Source organism: Boleophthalmus pectinirostris, unplaced genomic scaffold (assembly GCF_026225935.1).
Source record: "Boleophthalmus pectinirostris isolate CB_2022bp ecotype Guang Dong unplaced genomic scaffold, ASM2622593v1 HiC_scaffold_22, whole genome shotgun sequence".
NCBI classification, from domain to species: Eukaryota; Metazoa; Chordata; class Actinopteri; order Gobiiformes; family Gobiidae; genus Boleophthalmus; species Boleophthalmus pectinirostris.
Window position 1 is genome coordinate 14,090,614 of NW_026571190.1, and position 22,000 is coordinate 14,112,613.

General features: G+C 38.0%; 1 protein-coding gene across 3 annotated transcripts in view; it reads right to left on the reverse strand.

Annotated features, from left to right (window-relative positions):
- Window positions 1-141: 141 nt before the first annotated feature.
- Window positions 142-22,000, reverse strand: part of LOC110164353 (uncharacterized) — an 84,605-nt gene continuing 62,746 nt past the window's right edge. The window contains exons 4-6 of one of the 3 annotated variants that reach the window (XM_055158256.1): window positions 8,193-8,310; window positions 1,710-1,769; window positions 142-552 (exon numbers count right to left, since the gene is read on the reverse strand). In XM_055158256.1, the coding sequence (XP_055014231.1) occupies window positions 1,745-1,769; window positions 8,193-8,310 (143 nt within the window). In that variant the 3' untranslated portion in view covers window positions 142-552; window positions 1,710-1,744. The other 2 variants (XM_055158255.1, XM_055158254.1) reach the window with 2 other exon arrangements.

Sequence of the window (22,000 nt, forward strand, 5' to 3'; positions counted from 1 at the left end):
CTAGTTCAGACTGTGGCAGTTCACTAAAAACGCCCTGGACGCCTCATTCTGTCCAGAGTGTTGCACCTGACCAGATGCCTGAAGACACATGCAGGACGCCCTAGACTCGCAATAAACTCTGAAAAACGGTCTGAATGGCCTTAAGAATAAAATGGTCTGGGTTGGCCAATCTAATTACACATGTTAGCTTTAAACAAACTACATCTACAGTATGCAAATCCACAGTAACTGAAGTAATATTTGGACACCTCCCCTTAGAATCATATAAAGTCTAGCTCCTCAGATGACATTAAGACTGATAATGATTTCTGGGTGGAAGTCAAGACATCTACGGCAGTCAAAACACTTTTCTAAGAAGACACAGAAATGACTGAATCTAATTGGGAAATGCCCACATACACTTTGATTTCTCTGGAATCAGATGTACTCTCATGTGATTTCCTGTTCGCAGTTGGAGTAAGTGGGAGTCATCCGGGTAAGATTTACTTGGTCATATACTGTGGTTAGATTTGAATGGGCTGAGAGTCCTGATGGAGGAGATGAGTTAACACCCTGTAAAACAAAACGAAACAAAACAAAAAAAAGAGACAATTAGATTTAGGAACAATACCATACTATATAATTCAATACATCCATTCAATATATCCATATATCCATGGTCTAGTGCAGGTTTAACCATATTACAAGCATGACATAGCTCCCCTTATCATTTTCTTTATTACAATTTATAGATAATAGATAAATTGACAGTTGCCAACAAGTACAAAATGTTTATAGATAGTTGTTATACAGTTTGAAAAGTCTATTTTAACATTGTGGTTCATAGTGCTTTCACTTCCTGCACTTACACAGCTTCGTTGTTTCCTTTACTCGCACAAAACTTTGCATGAGCGTCCAGTAGGGATAGCAACGTCTGTTGCTGTTGTCCATTTGTTTAGCTATTTATACTGTAGGTGTATTTTCCTGTTAGGTAATGTAGCATGCAGCATTAACCCTTATAAGTGCTTGCTCAATATAAAAACAAGTACAAACAGGACCCAGAAATACAAAAACCACTGACACCACATTGGCCAGCAGATTTCACACCTCCAATTTCTACATCCGATAGTTTGGCAAGCATCAATCTAGCTACACTACCTTAAGTGGGTCTGAATACAGATGTGGTGTAGATTTGTAAATAAAGAACAGTACATTCAACTTTGTGCATTCAAACTAATTTCAGCTTGGCTTAGACCTGCTGTAGACAGTTTTGGTCCTGTTCTAGAGCTTATTCAGTTCTAATCTTGTCCCAGTTTTAATGTGAGTTTGTGCCAATGTAAACATAACCTTCAGATAGTTCTATACTTAGCCATTTTATAGCTTGAATATGTGACAGAATGGGTATTTTAATTATTTACAAAATACCCTCTATGTCAGTGCTCCACAATACTCCTCCGTATTGTGAAGCACTGACATAGAGTAATCAGTGCTCATTAGTAGTGGTCATTAGCCAAAAACAGGGGCTTATTTTTAGCATTTCCTTGTGTTGTACTAATTTGTATGTATTAGACCCCCCTCTTTATTTAACACAGATGTTCATGTGCATTGTAAACAAATAAATAAATCTAACTACCTAACAAAATAAAGCTATAAAAAATACTAGTAATAATGATAGATAATAATAAACGATGCATAGAATCATTAACCTTAAAGTGTGCCATTGAACCAACCTGAATATCATTGGCATTGTCTCTTTTTGCAGTGGTTAATTTGAGCGTATACGACTGAATCTGTGAAAATAGAAAGTTGGTTAGTGCATTAGTAGGTTAGTAGCTAGAGGAAATACAGTATGTTATACATGCTGTTATTGATGTTATTGAAACATTCACACAGGCATGAGTCAAATAACATGGGCAGAATGACAGAGATACTAACTTGGTCATAAACATGTTAGACTGAGTAATAAAGCAACTTGTATTCATTTCTATAGACAGGAACCACACCAACAATGAGAGAGACTGGAAATGACTCAACTATTTACTGATGAGCAGAAAAATCACAGAGTTTAGGTCCCCACTGATAAAATATCCATCCAACAGAGAGATGTTAAAGGTGTTTGCAGCAGTTCAAAATGATTCTTCAGTTTCCTAACACATTCCGGGCATCCTAATTATTTACCACTATTAGTTTATAAGTACATTTCACAACTTTCAGAGACGAGAGTGGAGTTTTGACATCACTGTAAAGCTAACAAGCATGCTAATAGTGCACTTCAGACTATTAAACACTCCATAATTAAATGCAAATAGCACACTGGTCTCATTTTGACCGTAAACCTGCTTTAACAGTATTATGCGTACTGAGGTATAGAACTGCAAACAATTAATAAGAGTAATTGTAACTAATGACTATTAAAATAAAATCATAATCAAACCCAGGACCGCTACTGTCACCTCAAGTACTCTGAAACACAAAGATCTCTAAAGGGCTGGGACCAACTACGTCACCAATACCACTGAGGTGTGAAAAAGCACAGAGTAAATGTTTCCCTTGGGATCAATAAAGTATCTCTTTCTCTTTCTGTCTTTCTCTGAATAACTATAGAAATACAGAAGTATTGTGTAACTTTCATTTTGTAACAAAGTCTAATTTCCTCAGGCTTCTGTATCACTATATCATCATTTTTGTATATTTAACTATATCTGAGAAAGCTGTTCTTGCTCTTTAAGGGTGGCAGTTTATTTTGTGTTATTTTGTCAACAGTCTCTATTTTTTGTGTCAACTAAAAACATGTTTGCAGTAAGGTTGAATATTTGTGGTGGGTCAACATTATTCAAATAAGGCTGGGCGATATTCCAAAGAATTAAATAGTATTACACTTCTATGGGGCATTACTTGACACACATGACATATTTAGATCACCATGTTACGTCTGTGTTTGAGGAGGGAATATTGTAGGAAGTTCCAAAAAGTGGACTTTGCATAATACTCCCTCTTTAATATAACTCATATCAAAATTTCCTGTAGCTTGATCACAGTTCCCTTAATATCTCACCATTGGATTTTTATTGCCATATTGTAGCCCTATAACTGAATGCATCACAGAAAAAGCTGTAGGCTGATTCTCATTTACATGTAAATTCTCTTTTACATGCAACAAAAGCAGCATTTTTAACCCAACACGTATGACAGTGAGTCTGACAGTTTTACATAAATGCTAGTAAGAACAGGGCAGCACATGGAGATAGGGAGTATGTAAAAAAGTGCATTTTATGAGCACCCAAGCTTCAAATGCAGGACAATACAGAAGACTCAAACATACATGAATTAATCATAATGCAACTTTGAGTAACTAATGATGATAGAACATTGTTAGAATTAGTGCTGTTATGCGATTAAAAAAATTGAGAGATTAATTAATTATGATCTGTAATGAATTAATTTAATTAATCTCTTTTTAATCTCACCTAAAAATTGCTGAGAAAAGCCTTCAAGTTTGAGGTATTTTCATTTAAATTCATTATTACATTATTGTGGCAGATCAAAAGACTGATATAGAACAAAAAAAGTGACTTTACAAAGTCATTTATTGTTTAACAAATCTCTCCAAATTGGCTGTTGAGCCCAAGTCTCCATGAATAAGAAACTGTTTGCTGTAAAGTAGCAAAGACTAGGAAATCTGAACATAAATTTTGTCTACTTAAAGACAATAAAAATTCCAGTCTTTCCTTAACCATATTAAAAATATTATTGATAGAGAAATGTTTTATATATGAGATCACTGGTTTTAGTCCTTGTTTTAGTCCTGGTTTAGACCTGCTTTAGTCCTACTTTAGTCCTAGTTTAGTCCTGGAATGGGTTAATCCTGGTTTTAGTCCTGGTGTTAGTCCTGGTTTAGTCCTGGTTAAGACCTGGTTTAGTCCTGGTTTAGTCCTGGACTGTGTTAGTCCCGGTTTTAGTCTTGGTAATTACGGAAGGAAACGTGGTCCGCGCGTTCTCAGGTTAATGACGATGATGAAGGTGTGTGTTTGTGTTTGTGTGTGTTTGTGTGGGATACGTGCTCAGCCCTCTGCTCTATACTCTGTTCACCCATGATTGCTCTGCCTCTTTTCCTTCCAGATTCATTGTTGCCAACGACACCATAGTGCTCGGACTCATTAACAGCAACAGTGGGACGAATTACAGGACTGAGGTGTAACATCTAGCATCATGGTGTGTTAGTAACAATCTGGTACTGAATGCAAAGAAGACGAAGGAGATTATTGTGGATTTCCGCAAAGGACAATACAATCACCCTTCACTCCCTACTGACAACAAGGTGGTAAAAAGAGTGACACATTTTAGATTCTTGGGGGTAACTGACTGAGGACCTGGCCTGGGGCATTAACACTGCCTCAGCGGTAGGAAAGGCCCAGCAATGACTCTACTACCTGAGCCAACTGAGTATCTCAAAACAGCTGATGGTGAACTTTTACAACTGTGCCATCAGCAGTGTGTTGACATATGGATTCCTAGTGTGGTTCTCCAGCTGCACTAAGGCTGATCAGCAGGCACTGCAGTGGCTGGTAAAAACCGGGGAAAATCATTGGGACCACTCTTCCAGAGATTAATATTATCTATACCACCTGCTGTCAGAAGAGAGTGCATAACATCCTGCGTGACCAACACCATCCTGCCCACCACCTGTTCCACCTTTTGCCCTCAAGAGGAAGGTACAGGTCCATATGTGCCAGAATATCTAGACTGGCCCACAGTCTGTACCCTCAGGCAGTGAGGCTGCTGAACAGTGCCCTGCCCCATTCTCTCCTCTCCTATGGTGAGTAAACCATATCCATCCTGTACAATAACTGTGAACTTTTGCATTGCTGCAACAGGACATTTAAAAAAAACATCTGACTGGATGCTCCCCTGTCCTTGATGTCCCAGTTCTTTTGGTTCTTTTGTTGTGATCTGTTGATATGCCCCTTTGCTGCTGCACTGATATATTACTACTACTGTATGCTAATGTTTACATAGTGGGTGTAATGTTTACGTGGTGGTTGTCATTTGTCATGGGGGGTGCTTTACACTATTATGCACTTTTAAAATACTATGCAGTCTGTATGATGCTTTAACATAATTTTGTTATTTTAGAAGACAATGACAATAAAGGAATTGACTTTAATTGAATTTAAGTTTATTTAATGTAATAATTTTCCTTGAATCTGAATTTGCCTTCGTACTGTATTAACATTACAGTAGAGAAGGGGATTCAAACCATAAACTCGCAACAATTTAACTGTTCACCCACCAGAGCCACTAAAACATTCTCATGGAAAGTCCCTCTAAACCCAGCAACAAAGGAGTGTTATCTATTCGTAGCAGCGCCCTTATTCTCCGTTTACATACAACACAATGAACGCATGAAATCCCCAGACTACTGAAATAGCTGCCCATGTTACAATGAGCAGGTGCCAGGTATCTGGGTAGCATAATGGAAAAAGAAAAGTTAAATTCAGGTAAATAATGCTGTTTAGCTATTTAACAGGAGTTATTTGTACTGCTAAATGTAGAATAACTCCACCTATGCAGTCTCTTCCTGTTATCTGACTCCCTTTCATCTAGTCCTTCTACTTGTTTAGTCTTTTACATAATCATGGGTCAGACTAATATTCAAAGTAGGCATGTTTATCCCCTCCTTGAACCGTCACCTTATCGTGGTGGAGGGGTTTGAGTGCCCGAATGATCCTGGGAGCTATGTTGTCACGGGCTTCATGCCCCTGGTAGGGTCACCCAAGGCAAACAGGTCCGGGGGGACGGGTCAGACGAAGAACGGTTCAGAAGCCCTGTATGACAACGAGGCCAGTTACGTCGTCCGGATTGGCGTCACCAGGGCCCCACCCTGGAACCAGGCCTGGGGTGGGTGCTCGCCAGAGAGCGCCTGGTGGCCGGGCCTTCCCTCATGGGGCCCGGCCGAGCTCACCCCAAAGGAGTGACGTGGGGCCGTCCTCACGTGGGCCCACCACCTGCGGGAGGATCCATATGGGGCCGGTGCAGAGAGATCTGGGCAGCAGTCGACGGTGGGGGCCTGGTCAACCGGCTCTCCGGACATGGAGACTAGCTCTGGGGACATGGAATGTCACCTCACTATAGACATCTTCGGGGTCTTGTTCACGAGTGAGGGGAGGACGGAACGTGAGATTGACAGGCGGATCGGTGCAGCTTCGGCAGTGATGCAGTCGCTGTATCGGTGAAGCGGGAGCTGAGCCAAAAGGCGAAGCTCTCGATTTACCGGTCAGTCTTCGTTCCTACTCTCACCTATGGTCATGAGCTCTGGGTAGTGACCGAAAGGATGAGATCGTGGATACAAGCGCTCGAAATGAGTTGGGGCTGGGCGCTTAGAGATAGGGTGAGGAGCTCAGTCACACGGGAGGATCTCGGAGTAGACCCGCTGCTCCTCCACGTCGAGAGGAGCCACTTGAGTAGGCTCGGGCATCTGTTCCGGATGCCTCCTGGGCGCCTCCCTCGGGAGGTGTTCCCGGCATGTCCCACCGGGAGGAGGCCCCGGGGAAGACCCAGGACACGCTGGAGGGACTATGTCTCTCGGCTGGCCTGGGAACGCCTCGGGATTCCCCCGGAGGAGCTGGAGGACGTGTCTGGGGTGAGGGAAGTCTGGGAGTCCCTGCTTAGGCTGCTGCCCCCGTGACCCGGCCCTGGATAAGCTGACGAAAATGGATGGATGGATGGCATGTTTATGTGTGTGTTTAAGACACAGACAGCAAGGTGATAAAGACAGAAAAAAGCAACTGCACTTGCCTTCACTCACCTTCATGGACAAAGCCAAAAGGCATGATGGGAAAAGCAGTGCTGTCAAACACATGCGCTGACAACAGACTGACACACAGACACAGACGCTTAAAATCAGACAAAAATTACCCATGGTGTTATATGATACAGAGAACATGAAAATTAAAGAATATTGATGAACTTAAAGTCATATTCACCACAAATCAAGTGTGTGTAAACTATAGCTCACTATAGTGAGCTCTGGATTCTATGCTTTGAGACAGGAGAATGCATTCACTGTCACTGGAACACTGTGTGATTCTGAGGCTATCTTGCTATTCTCATGCTCATGGAGTGCCCAAGCTAATTTGAGTCTTTCCTCCCTCCTTTGGCTGCATCCACCTGCTCCCACCGACAATACAGGTGAGGATTAAACAAACCTAAAGTCTTCAGGGCCACCTTACAAACCTTGTCTCTGGGGTTGTGATATTAAATCTCATATTAATTTGCAGTACTTTCTTATGAGTAAAATAAACAACCAGCATGCAACTTTCCGCTAACATCACAACATTCCCGTCCAGGCAATCTTTATAGTGAACAACGAAATGACTATGCTTAAAATGCTTATGACAAGGTTTCATGTTAACAATTATTGCTTGGTTTGATGGGATAGTGCCTCTTGTAAATATTTATCATAATTTTATATCAGTTACGTCTCCAAAAAAATAATGGAGAGTAAAAGTATTTTAATACAGAAGTTTGCCCTCTATGTATGTCACATCTTCTGCCCGTGTTAAACCAAGAGTAAAAATAATAAACTTCACCAAAGTAGAAAAAAGATTTTGATCTTTTAAAAATAAAATCTTAAATATAACTATGTTTTAGTGAAATAAGTAGTCTAACATGTCATATGCAGTTTAATTTCCAGGTGGTGTGCTTTGATAATAAAAGATACACACAAGTAAAATTACATAGACAAGAAGATATGGAGACAAAAATGTAGTTGTGATTTTAGTCCTTTGGTAATTTGCTGTTTTTAGTGATGCTGTAATCAGCTTCTTTGTTTAACTCAGCTTTATGCGCAAACAACACTTTTACTCATTGATTCCTCCTATTGATCGATTGACTTCTCACATGAAGTTTGTTCAGATGACTCAACAAACCTTGTGATCTGGTTCAAAGAAAATCTAAATTTTTTTGCATGTTTCCCACCATTGACATCTCATATAACCAAGACAAAAGACACTGGTCGCTGTATTTGAGGATATTTTTTAACGTGGTTAAGTTTCCTGTCACGCTTTTGTCCAGGAACAGAAACCTCTCTGACCACAGTCTCATGTAAAACGTGCATCTGTCCTACATGTGGTTTGACACGATCTGAAATGAGCGTTCTCACACGCTCTCTTCACTTTAGTCTTTAGTCAAATGTAAAAGTAAATTAGAAATACCTGCCTTGTATTTGTGATGATGTTGATCCCTTTTGAGTGCACTTCTTCTTGATAACAACGATCACAAAACACAGGATGATGAGTGCAGTAAGGACAATGGGAATGATAATGGCAGCAGCTAGCAAAACAAGACAAAAGAAAGAGGCAACATTATTTATAAGCAATTACTGTTTTGTTTTGTGTTTAATATTTAAAATCTTACAATTTCCCTTATTCCTCATTTGATTGTGACTCCACAAATTGACATTTTTTGGTGATATTAACTATAACAGTCTTCTCATCAGCGGGGTTTTGAGCCACACATTTGTACTCTGAGGTGTTATCCTGCAGTTGCACAGTGAGGAGCAGCACTGCAGAGCTGCTGCTGGACACACGCTGCTCTCCTCTGAACCAGCTCAGTGTGGTCTGCTCTGTGAGATTCACTGAACACTGAAGAGTGCAGCTGTCAGAGCTCACATTCACACGGGACACAACTGGAAGTGGCAATGGCTCTGAAAATGTAAAAGAATTAATAATTTAAAGATGCAATAAACAACATTCATTTAGAGGTTTTAATTGAAATTGGCCTTTTGGGTTAGCCCGATCAGCCAAGAATACATGCTACCCCAATACTTTAAACGCCTGAACAACGATCAGCCAGTCAGTGGTCTGTCCATATCAAAACAAAAGCTTAAAGTGGCAATACCTGATTTTTGTCAAGCAAAATTGGTTTGGCTTTGAGACAGTTTTTTTTGTAGGACTGGTAATCACTGACCAGCAAATTACACGCTTTTCCAAAGCAAAGACATTATTATTATTATTATTATTATTATTATTATTATTATGTTCTGTAACTGTCTCTAAATTCCACAGTTGACAGGTGGATTAACCATTTAGAGAAATGCATTGATCATTAGTATCATAATTATCATGGTATGTAAAAAAGATTGAAATAACACAGAGGACTGAGAAACACCAGTGATTCTGCTGGATCAACTAGCGCAGCACTAAACACTATTAATCAAAAGTAAAAAATGTTGTCTAGTTTATTTGAACGACACAAGGATGTTTGAGAGGAAATTATATCTACATTTCAAGGCTGTGACTGAACCATTTTGGACCCTCTTTGTGTCAAACAGGAAACTGGCTCTACATGCTTCAAATTCATAGGCTTCACCCAAAACATTCAAAATTATACAAAAAAACTTGACTTACAAGACCAGGTCATGGTGATAATTGAATATAAAACAACATAGTGTCACTTAGTAAAACCTCTTCATAAATATTTACTTAGCAAAAGAAAGATTAAATTCTGTCAACTGGGCAAAACATTTTAGTGAAGATGTTTTGCAGCACATCCAAGCAGCTTCTTCAGTTCTGATCAAATTGAATCTGACTCTTGCTGTGGATTCTACCTGGACGCCTGAGGGTTTACACAGACAAATATTTGCAGTTCAACCGGTCTACAGTTCTTAAGCCAATGTGTACATCCCTATAATGTGTACATCCCTGTTTGCTTGGATTTGGCTCATACAGAAATAATGAAAGTAAAACTGAGCCAAGGCAAAAACATTCTCATTTCCAATTTAAAGCATTGCAGACTCTGGGTTCATACAAGTCTTAACTGGTACAATCTAGATTATGGTCAGGTCTGAACCTATCAACTTCTGTAGAATTCACGTGTAAATGACTTCATGAGATTTTCAGACGTGCTTTTGTTTCCAGCTATTGTCTTATTATCCGTTTGTCTACCAACAAATAAGCGGATGAACTTAGTGACTGCCATAATACAATTTGCTTCCGCACTCCATGGTGATTCAAAGAGGAGTTTCCTGCTGTAATAATAATTAAAATATGTTAAAATGTTTACTCACTATAAAGTTTGAGTTCATAATATTTAAACACATTTCCTTTTTTAGAGTCAATGGTGTAAACTCCAGAATCATTTTTCTGTAGATCTGAGAGAGTGAAGCGTCCAGTGCTGCTGTTCCAGTGAAGTCTGTTTGTGTAAATGCCTTCTTCAATCTCAAAGACTCCATTGTAAACAAAAGCAATGGTCTTTGATCCAAATGAAAAAAATCCTCTCTCCTTCACTGGGTCTGGAAATGTTATAGATGATCCCACAACAGCTGTTAGGTTAACTCTCACTTCAGCTTCACATTGGACCAACACTGTAATAAAAACATACACAACACTTGTTAGGTCATGTTATCAATCAAAGACAATAATACTAATAGTAATAACACCAAAATACTGCTATTACTATTGTTTACTACTATTATTATTACTGTTCTGTTACTTTAAGTGCAAAAGTACTGAATACAAACATTGGCTATGATGAGGTATTAGAGTAAAATATGCATGTGGTCCTCTCTCCATCAACTAGGCTTTTATTCAGGCTATTTAACAGCTTATGTGTTTTTGCAGTGAATATCATTGGTATACATTTTGAATTATTAAGCAATTTTGGGAAAAGTAGGATTTTGCTCTAAATATCCAGCAAAAAGTACCTCAGAACATTAATTTAAAGTCCAAATGATGTAAAGAAAGTGAAAGTGCATGCATTAGAATATCAAAAAAGTGATTTGAATGGGTTCCAATGGGAATACTTTTGTACAAAGCTCCCACAACGTGTTTGACTCAGTTAGTTCAAGATACACAATTACTGCTGCTAACCTTCCACATACACCAGGATTTAATAACCAGCAGTAAAATAAAATTAAATAATCCAGATTGCGTCATTAGGTGAGAGCTTGATTAAACAAATTAAAAACACTGAAAAAAGAAATAGCAAAAAAAAAAAAAAAAAAAAAAAAAAAAAAAGGCATTAACACACAGACCTTACCACTACCAAAATATACTAGTGATAATTCAGTGCCAAAATTAAACCTGATAAACTTTTACATACATCAGATTCTTAAAATGAAACCAGTTTGCATCAAAACATATGGAAGATATTTCACTTTTTGTGAGTTTTGGAATATGGAATGCATTGACTTTCATGACAGAAAGTCAGACATTTAGGGGTTAAAAATATTTGAAAATACACATTTACAAAAGTAGATCATAAGGTGAGATGTTGGTTGAGCAAATATTTTTTATAGCCAAATGAATTTCAGATGTGGCCTACAAATATAATTTCCACAAAGTGAGTTTTTTAAGGTGTGTCTGAGGGTTCAGTGATGTCCTAGCTGGAATTTCTACGATGGAATAGCCGTTTGTATAAGATGAAGAAATGCTTAGAGCCATGAATGTTGATTTCAACAAAGCCTCACATCTACGCACTCACGCTAGGCTTAAAGTGAAGACAGATATTACAAAAGTGACGCTATATAATCTCGTTTTATAGGCATGGGTTACATACATTTCGAAATCCAAGTGCGTAAATGGATATAACTCACCAAAAACTAACAGAACTGATGTCAAATATAAATCCATTTCAGGGCGGACAAAGACGACATGCTTCTCAGACCTCTCATCTGACTACGTACAGTACCGTCTGTGGGGATAACTACGCCCTGCCTTCTTAGTCCATGTAGAAGATGTTGTTGGGGAAGTACTAGACCTACATGTACACTGTTTAAATAAGACGTTTAACATCATATATTAAATTTCACACTGCACTTTATAATTTGTTGCATTTCCCACGTTTTCCCCAGAACAGTCTTATTTGGATGGAATAAACTATAGCCTATAAAACATATAAAACAGGACTACGTCTCCCCCTTCGCGACTTGTCGTCAGTTTATCGCGTCTGTCCTGTTTCCTCAGACACGTAACCAAACCAACATGTACATCAGACGTGGAGACACTTTTATTTTGTCACTATTATCGGAACAGTTTCCATAACGGTATTACCACAGTCTAAAGTTTTAGGGAAATTGGAATTTTGTTTACTTCCCTTCCTTTTGCTCCTCCCTTCCTGCTGCCTTCATGTTCATCCTATGGAAAGAAACTCGGGGAACGGGGCTGATGCGAGTAATGTAGCAATCTGTTTTAATATTAAAACGCTAAGCCGGATATTGTGGATATCTATTTGAAATGTGGTTTTGAGTGGAGTTTAGGTGTTAAGTGTTTTTGATGAACATTTGTCTGCTTCTCATCACCCAGTATGATCCTGCATCAAAGGTCAAAGTGGAGCGTGAAGCGTAAAGCGTCAGGCTGCAGTTTGCTCAGTGGAAGTGGTTTTATATTCGCATCATGAGCGGTGGAAAACACTTACTGCCCACATACAGAAAACAGAGTCAGGTTTCACTCACAACTTTCACATGCACATCACTTGAAATGAACCTTGTAGGCTACATGCAGTGTGAGTGTTACTGAATAATAATAACAACAAAACAAACAAAAAACTTAAGACTTAAAGACTTAACAGGACTTAAAGGTGCTCATACGTTTTCTGAAGTGGCCCTACCTGCTTATTTCATCATGACGTTTCTGTTTTGTTTGGAATGTTCCACAATATGCAATTTAATATAGCATTTATTGTTCTTTTATAGCTTAAAATACTTAAACAAACAAACAAACAAACAAACACTAGGCAGGGTCACCTCTCCACAGATCTGACCTGTAACTTGGCCTAGTTGCATCATCTGCTTATGACCAGTTTGCAATATACCAGCCAAAGCAAAAACAGTAAAATTATCTAGTGAACCTTTAAATAATGTAGGAGTTGCAATAAACCAAGACATATTACAGCAGCAGAAAAACCCTGGACTGTAATGCAAGACTGAATAAATCCCAGATATAAAGACAGAACAAGTTTAGGCCCATGCACTGTACAACAAGACCTTTCCTCCTCCTCTTCCTCCTGAATGCACATACTAACAAAACCACGTTCAAGTTTGGAATGAACCAGGATATTTTCTTATTTGAATGTGGTCAAGATACTGGATCACCAGAACTAAAATGGCTTGACAAAGAAAAAAATAAAACAAAACAAATGGTTGAACTTTAACATCAACACTTACAAATTACTTACTTCATTGACTTGTTTCCCTAGCATCAGTCTGAAGCAGCCAGTAACTTCCTCCTTTGTTTGAGAGGACAGTTGTGTCGGTTTAGATAAGAGGGAAAGCACCTTTGTGGAGCTGGAAAAAAAACCTAATCTGGAAAACAAAACTTATCAATTACTTTCAGAACTCTATGATGCAATAATTTGTGACATTATTGTTCTTGCCTTGTTTTTCTCATTTGTTCGGGTGCACTGAATTTCTAACTTTTATGTTCATTATTGACCATATGTTTGTGAGTATGATTCAAATTCTTAGGCAGGTGATGCTATTTCAAATAAATTGCCATGTGGTGGTTGCAGATCGTTGGTGCAGAACAAGCCTAGCTTGTTGATGGGCAAGTCCGGACAAGAAAGTTCATCAAGTTCTTGATCTTCAGCACAACTGCAGCTCATCTTTCTATTATCTGGTTATTCTCCTCTCCTTTATGATCCAGATTTTTAAAATGTATATATATTTTTTTTATTTTGTGCTTTTAAGACACAAAATGCAAGAATAAAAAGATCTGCACAGTGAGTCAAAGGGAGGTAACAGGACTGCATTTCAGAAGTTGTTTCATATAACAAAAAATCACCAAACACAAAAATCCAAACAGACATGACCCTAATAATGACAAATGAACTGACAAACAGATGAGACTCGGGTGAGGCACATTAGGGCAGGGCAACTCAATGAACATTAACACCAAAATCGTCACATTGTGGTGATATTTAAATAATTTTAAAAGCTCCAATGAACCGTAGTGCAGATCTTATTTTTTCCCAAATTTTTCACTCTCTGGATGTACATGTCTCAATCAATGCAATATATTTTTAAGGCACTGCAAGAAATTTTAAGTTGTTTAAATAAAGACTGGCAAAAAGTAGCATTTATTTGCAAGTAAATGTCAAAGCTTGGAGAAAATATCTGGTATAAAACTTCAAAGGTGCTTAAAGGAGCACTGTTTAACTTTTCTAGTGGAAGGTCCATCACTTGTTTGTCTCGGTGGAGATGTAATTGCTTTGCCTGGAATGTCCCACAGTATATGGCCTTTAACATCTATCTTGCATTTATTCAGTCACATGTGTTTTTATTGTTATTTAGTTATCATAAATAATCCTCCTCAGATAATCTCCAGCAGCAGCAGAGCCACCAGCCCCCCCAGTCTCTCCTCCTCCTCACCAACTAATATAATTCACATAATCGAATCACTAATGTTTCCACTGGCTGTAGTAAGGCTGCAAACATTAATCAACTATATATAAAAAAATAAATAATTGGAATCGTATTGTGATAATTGTAATTGCTAACAGGACAATACAGATTCTAAACCTTTTTTTTTTTTTTTAGAACAGAGACAGTGACATTATTAATTGACAAGAAAATCAATAACACACTATAATTATAAATATTCTCTATTTAAAGGCCTTCACTCAGCACATTTCAACATTTATATGGTTCAAAATATATAATAAAAATACAATAATCCTTTGACTAAGTTATGTTTATGCTAAATTATTTAACTAGTTGACCATTAAAATAGTTTTGTTGATGCCCTACTTTTATCCAATCAACAAATATGTAATGCACCTCCTTCATGGTTTGTTTTGCACTTTTTATGGGCTTTATTTTTATGTGAGATGGTACACACATGTCTAACCTGGATTAACAATGCAAAACTGTGGGTAATGTTGGTAGGCGCACAGTGCTATGTTTGAATAGACACTTATCAGATTTTACCATGGAAACTAATTCACTCTGTCTCCACTTCTATATTTACTTTACTCAACGTTTATGGCACTATATCCTCCTGTGGTATTTAAAAAGGGTGGGCAAAACGTGTAATGAAAAGAGGACACAGAGAGAGAGAGAGGAAGAACATGTTAATAATTTACGTTTTATTTGTATATGATAAATTATTATTAATTATTGTTAATAATATTATAAGACTTACAGTTTCATTTGAGTTATGCTTCTCTTGTTCCAGGCCACGTTTGAAGCAATCAAAGAGAATACTACAGCACCATCTTGTGGACATGTAACAGTAGACACATCCTACGCTTTGAATAGTCACTCACTCATGAACTCACTCACGAACTCACTCACGAACTCACTCATGACTCACTCACTCACTCAAAAACTCACTCACTCACAAACTCACTGAACTCACTCCATGAACTCACTCACAAACTCACTCATGAACTCACTAGCAAATTCACTCACTCATGAATGAACTCACGAACAAACTCACAAACAAACTCACAAACTCACTCACTCATGAATGAACTCACGAACAAACTCACAAACAAACTCACAAACTCACTCACTCATGAATGAACTCACTCACAAACTCACTCACGAACTCACGAACTCACGAACTCACACGAACTCACAAACTCACTCACGAACTCACTCAACAAAACTCACTCACGAACTCACTCAACACTCACTCATGAACTCACTCACGAACTCACTGAAACTCACTCACGAACTCACTCACTCGAAAACTCACTCACGAACGGAACTCACAACTCACGAAACTCACTCATGAACTCACTCACTGAACGAACTCGAACGAACACTCACTCGAACGAACTCACTCGAACGAACTCACTCAGAACTCACAAACTCACTCACGAACTCACGAACTCACTCACGAACTCACTCACTCACTCACGAACTCACTCATGAACTCACTCATGAACTCACTCATGAACTCACTCACGAACTCACTCACTCACGAACTCACTCACTCACGAACTCACTCACTCATGAACTCACTCACGAACTCACTCACGAACTCACTAACGAACTCACTCACGAACTCACTCACGAACTCACTCATGAACTCACTCACTCCCTCACGAACTCACGAGCGAACTCGCTCACAAACTCACGAACGAAGGAACTCACAAACTCAGTCACGAACTCACTCATGAACGAACTCACGAACGAACTCATGAACTCACTCAAGAACGAACGAACAAACTCACTCAAGAACAAACTCACAAACTCTCACAAACAAACTCACAAACTCACTCACAAACTCACTCACAAACTCACTCAAACTCACAAACTCACTCACAAACTCATTCACAAACTCACTCACGAACAAACTCATGAACTCACTCACAAACTCACTCACAAACTCAAATTCATTCACAAACTCACTCACTCACAATTACACAACAATTACATAACATAACCCACATAAAATTATGAAATGACGTTCAATAACTGTCTTAAAATGTGAAAACAGATCTTGTTCAAACAATAGACTTAAAATGACCTCAAGAGTTGCTTACACAGTATATCTGTTCTGGGGCAAGACAAATTTTGCTCAAACATGAATAAGAAATCCAATCCAATCAAAGCAATAACATAAAAAAATAAATAAAAATAAAAGAACTGAAATATAATGCTATGAAGTGTATGTAAGAAAGCATAAAGCTCTATAGATGTCAAATGAATTAACCAAAAGGAAATAAAGTAGTCAAGAAGAAGTGGGTTTCCATCTGTTTATTTATCTGTTCATAACATAACAAAATATTTAATGTTACAGTGTCACAGCGGTTCAGTCTGGAAGTATTTCTGAATTAGTACGATCTATTTAATTTTTGTTATTCTGCAAACAAAAAAAAAGTTTGATCTATACCACTGAACCTGAAAGTATTAAAGATAGTACATGAATTCATAATTTAATCTTTAGGAAAAACTGGGTATTAATGGGTTAGTGCATAAGAGCAATGGAAATATTTCAGGGCCAATACACAATGTTATCACATTCATAAAACTGGAATTAGGTAGGCCAGTATTGCTGATATATAGTCTAATATTAACATCAAGGTTATGCAGATTATGTAATGTCATCATGTGAAAAATTGGCTGCAGTCACTTAGTAAGCCTACACTTCATGAAGAAAACTACAGTAAAGGAAATGTCTCAGTCCAGCACCCAAACACCATAAGCCCAAACACCCATTTGAATTATTTGAACATTTACATTTTGAAGTTCATTGTAAACAATTAAAAGAGAGATTTTTGATTTACCAATCAGAATATATTTCCTGTTTTGTTTCGTGTAAATGAAGACAGATCTGGAATCTTGAGCATATGTGAATTACAAAATAACATTTCCCATTTTCTACTTTTCTGCACTGATGTTGATGTCTTTGAAACCAAGAATAATGTCTGTAAAAAAGTTAAAATACAGTTAAGTTGAGTCATTTAATAATAAGACAGGTAAACTGGAATTAAATAGTCATAAATAGTTAAAAAGATTGCAGTGTAGCATCTGCCGATTTAATAAAAATGTTTCAGCAGCTCATTTCCAAGGGTGTCAGTCTGTGTTAAAAATGTGTTGGCAGCCACCTCTCTCTTTTGTGTCTGTTTAATTTTGCTAATTTGGTTCACTTGTCTCAGTTGACCTTCTCTTTCTTTCAGCCCTCATGTGAAGCACTGCAGTGAAAATTGCCAGCCCAAGTCCAAAGACCGCCAGATGAATCAGGAGCACCCAACACTCTCGATCTGTGGACAGAACATAACATTTCAAACTTCAACAACTTCAACATTATACTATGCACAATGATCTGTAAGCAAATAATCTGTAAATGCAGGTCTATTCTTTTTATTAAAACTGGGTAAGAATATATAATTCAATATAACACCAAAAAAAAAAAAAAAAAAGTGAGATGCAGAAAATATAATAAAATTTCAAATGAACACTTTTGGGTGTGCTTTATGGGTTCTGGGGTTGAAACATAAAATGGCACCCTGTATTTACCACTAGGTTACTGCATATTTGTTCTCTGTATCGTACAAAAGCCAATGTTGTAAAAAAAAAAAATCTTACAGCTTCTGCCAGTAGACTGTGTCTTGTGTGTGCAAACAGCAGGAATATTGACCATAACCATCTTCTCATCAGCGGGGTTTTGAGCCACACATTTGTGCTCTGAGGTGTTTTCCCGCAGTTGGACAGTGAGTGGCAGCACTGAAGAGCTGCTGCTGTCCACACGCTGCTCTCCTCTGAACCAGCTCAGTGTGGTCTGCTCTGTGAGATTCACTGAACACTGAAGAGTGCAGCTGTCAGCGCTCATGTTCATACGGGACACTAGAGGAAGTGACAGTGGCTCTGGAAATACAAAAGACATACTATAAGTGCTCAACCTTTACTAATCTGAAAAGAGGGAAAAACAGGCCTTTACATCACTGCACTGACTAGTCACTAACCTCCATTACACTTCACTGGCCTAGTGTGAAATGGACAGCAGTTCTGTGTTCCTCCAACAAATCACAAATCACACTCATGCCTCAAGTCTTACTCAAGGGCACAAGCACATTAAGAAAATATGGGAAATGATCAGTTGCCTATTCACTAATCTGATCTATGAAAAACAGTCTGACTAAAGTGTATTGTGGTTTGTTTCTGGTTTAGTCAGAGATGCTCATTGTGCTACTTTGTTTTATTTTAATTAGTTTATTTGAACAGGGGCAATGCACATTAATAAACATTTCTGTAAATGTGCTGTTATTAGCTATAACTGCAACTGTAGACCCCAGTCCAGGAAAGGTGTAGTATCCCTGCAATCCACAAAAGACAACATTTACATTATATACATTAAAAATGTACTATGTAACTTCTAAAGTGGAGGGATGTTATTTCTTTGCTTGGAAAGTTCCACAGTAGAGCTTTAACCATTTGTTAAATTTGCTTACTATCTTAAAAAATAACGTAAAACACATGAATTCTCAGCATGTACAGGCTTCCTTCTCCCTAGATCTGACCACTAACCTGTCTACATTGTGGTTACCAAGTTTATTTCCATACTGTGGGATAATCAGGGCAAAACAGTAATATCTCCATGGAGACAAGCAGGTGACAGACAGCCCACCTTTAAGGTTAGTAAAAGTTATATGATTTACAAAGCCACATAAACGCAGCTAAACACAGAATTCTGCAAAAAACACAAAGACATAGACTTATACAGAACAAATAAATCACCAAAAATGACAAAGAACAAATGCACACTCACTTGTGTCAGGCAGCACAGAAGTGGCACAAAGAAATTACATTATAAACATTATAAGTAAATTGATAATGCCAGAGTAAACAGCACTCCGGCATTATGATTATTTATAAATACTTAAATACTTAATATAATGTATACTTAACATATACTTTCAATTCATAATATTTATAAAACACATTTCCTTTTTTAGAATCGATGGTGTAAACTCCAGAGTCACTTTTCAGTAGATCTGAGAGAGTGAAGCGTCCAGTGCTGCTGTTCCAGTGAAGTCTGTTTGTGTAAATGTCTTCTTCAATCTCAAAGACTTCATTGTAAACAGAAGCAAATGAAAAAAATCCTCTTTCCTTGACTGGGTCTGGAAATGTTATAGATGATCCCACAACAGCTGTTAGGTTAACTCTCACTTCAGAAAAACTCAAAGAGATCACTGCAAAGAGAAATGTGAGGGAAGAGAGGTTGGTGCAATGCTCAAATGTAATAATTAGGAGTCTAAATAATCGAACAATCATGACAAAAGGGCACATATTATACTATTCGATCGATATGTTATAATTCTGTTTCCTCATCACAAACATACAGTTTTGTTTTGGTTTATTCACACGTTTCACACACAAACCCTGCATATTCTCTTAAACAGAAAACACCCTCACTACAATCATTTGGATAATTTCAGCCCAGGAAGTGCCCATCTCATCTGAACAAAAGGTAAAAAGTAACTTTGAACTTGAAATAATAATATTAATAATAATATATAATATATAATAATAATAATAACTGTGTTGTCATGCTGCACAATACTGATGACGCATGGTCATTATTTTTAGATGATGTTTTACATGACAATAAAATGATCTAGGCCTGAAGACAAACCAGAGGAGCTACAAGGCCAAGTTAAAGGTCACATCTGTGGAGAGGCAAGCTCACTCATCGTAAGAATACATGTTTGAAGACATTTTTATTATTATTATTTTTTATCAACAACAACATAACAAAATTAAGAAGATGAAAAATGATTGCAGTATTTGTACTTACCCGTGAGTAAGAGGACAGACTTGAGATGTAACTCCATGTTTAATCGTGTAGGTTTTGTCTCAAATAAAAAAACAGTGGACCCTACACTGTGTGGTAGCCCCTAAAGCAACATCCACTTAGCCCTTTAGTACCGTCACCCTTCCTCTATGAAAGCTCATTTAGTTTCACATTGGACAGAAGCACTATTGTTTGAAACTATATTGATATTGCAACGATCTGAGCCTGTTGATAACTGATATGAATTATCAAGCAAATACCATAACAATTCTGAAACATTTCACAGCAAGTAAAGGCGGTAGCATACTCTTTGACAAATGATAAAGGACAGATCTAGTTAGTCTTGTTTGATCATCAATCAGGGGGGTATTCCATGAAGCGAGCTAAAGCGAAAGCCTGGTTTGTTTTGGGCAATTCAGTTTGAGTGATAAAGCACTTAACTATGAAAACACTAAACTCCAGATCCAGGTCTCTGCTCCGAAAGTAAAGCTGCCATTGTCCCCTTCTAATAAAACACAGAGAAAATCAACAGGTGTTACTATGGCACAGTGGTTATCCTGTCTTCTCCTCATAGTAAGAAAGTTGTGGGTTAGACTCTGTCACGCCCCTCCCTGTCACCTGAGTCTCTGCTGTGTGTGGATGTGGGCGGAGTCTGCTGGGAGCACCTGCATCCCATCTGCATTCAAGCCTGCTTCAAAGGCCCAGCTGTCCTGCCAGACTCTGCCAGATTGTTTTCGTCTACCTGATGGTGAGTTTCCTGTCGGCTCAGTTTTTGATTTTTCCCTCTTTCTGTATACTTACCTGCATTTTTGTACTCCTAGTTCCCGCCATTGAAGACTCCTGCATCCCGACTGCTGGCTCCTCATCTCTCCACCGCCTATCTTCCCTGGTTAATAAACCCTTGTTACTTTTGCATTTTGTCCTTGTTTTGAGTCCTTTTTTGGGTCCACTCCAGTGGCACGTAACAGACTCCTGACTTCAGACACTATAACACTTTTCCTATATGTTTAATAATCAGTAAGCAGCCTGGTTGTTAATATGACAATAAGGACTATACTGGAAGAAACAAACAAACAAAATACTCAAGTAAAAGTATCACATGAAAAAATCTACTCAGGTAAAAGTATTAAAGTACCTGTTTAAAATCACACAGATTTTCAGATCTAATAAAGCTTCAAATATAGTGATTTTGATAAAGATTTGTGTTGAATTTTGTTCAACAGAAACAACTAAATCGATCATTTTTTTCCTGTGTTTTTATTTGTATATTTAGTTTTTATCAGACTGTGAATGTGTTAAAAATAAGCTCTCAGTCATTTCAACAGGCCTCAAACTATCATAAAAATTAATTAGCTTTTCAGTCAAAAATGTAGTGGAGTGGAAAGTACATAACTGATTCATCAGCCGGTTTAAATTTGTGGAATCAGTCTGACAGCGCAGTATCAGGATTCGTTTGCTCGACGGTAGGTGGGTACTCTTTTTATTTAACCAGTTGCTGCTATTTGGTCATGACATATGTAATGCGCTGCTAACAGGGCTAACTGGTATATTAAGCTTTTCCAAAATCCCGTAGGAAGAAGGGCAATAACGTCTTTCCCCCGATAAAATTCAACAAACATTCTCTTTGTTCCGGCTTTAAATCCTCAATCTCGGGAATTGTTGCTAATACGGAATGTATGGCTCTTTGCTGCTTGGCTGGTGCCAGAACTTGGGTTCTTGCAAATCATTTAGTGTATTCTGATTCCTGACCTAGTCGTTGGAGAGAAATGAAATTGGGCGGA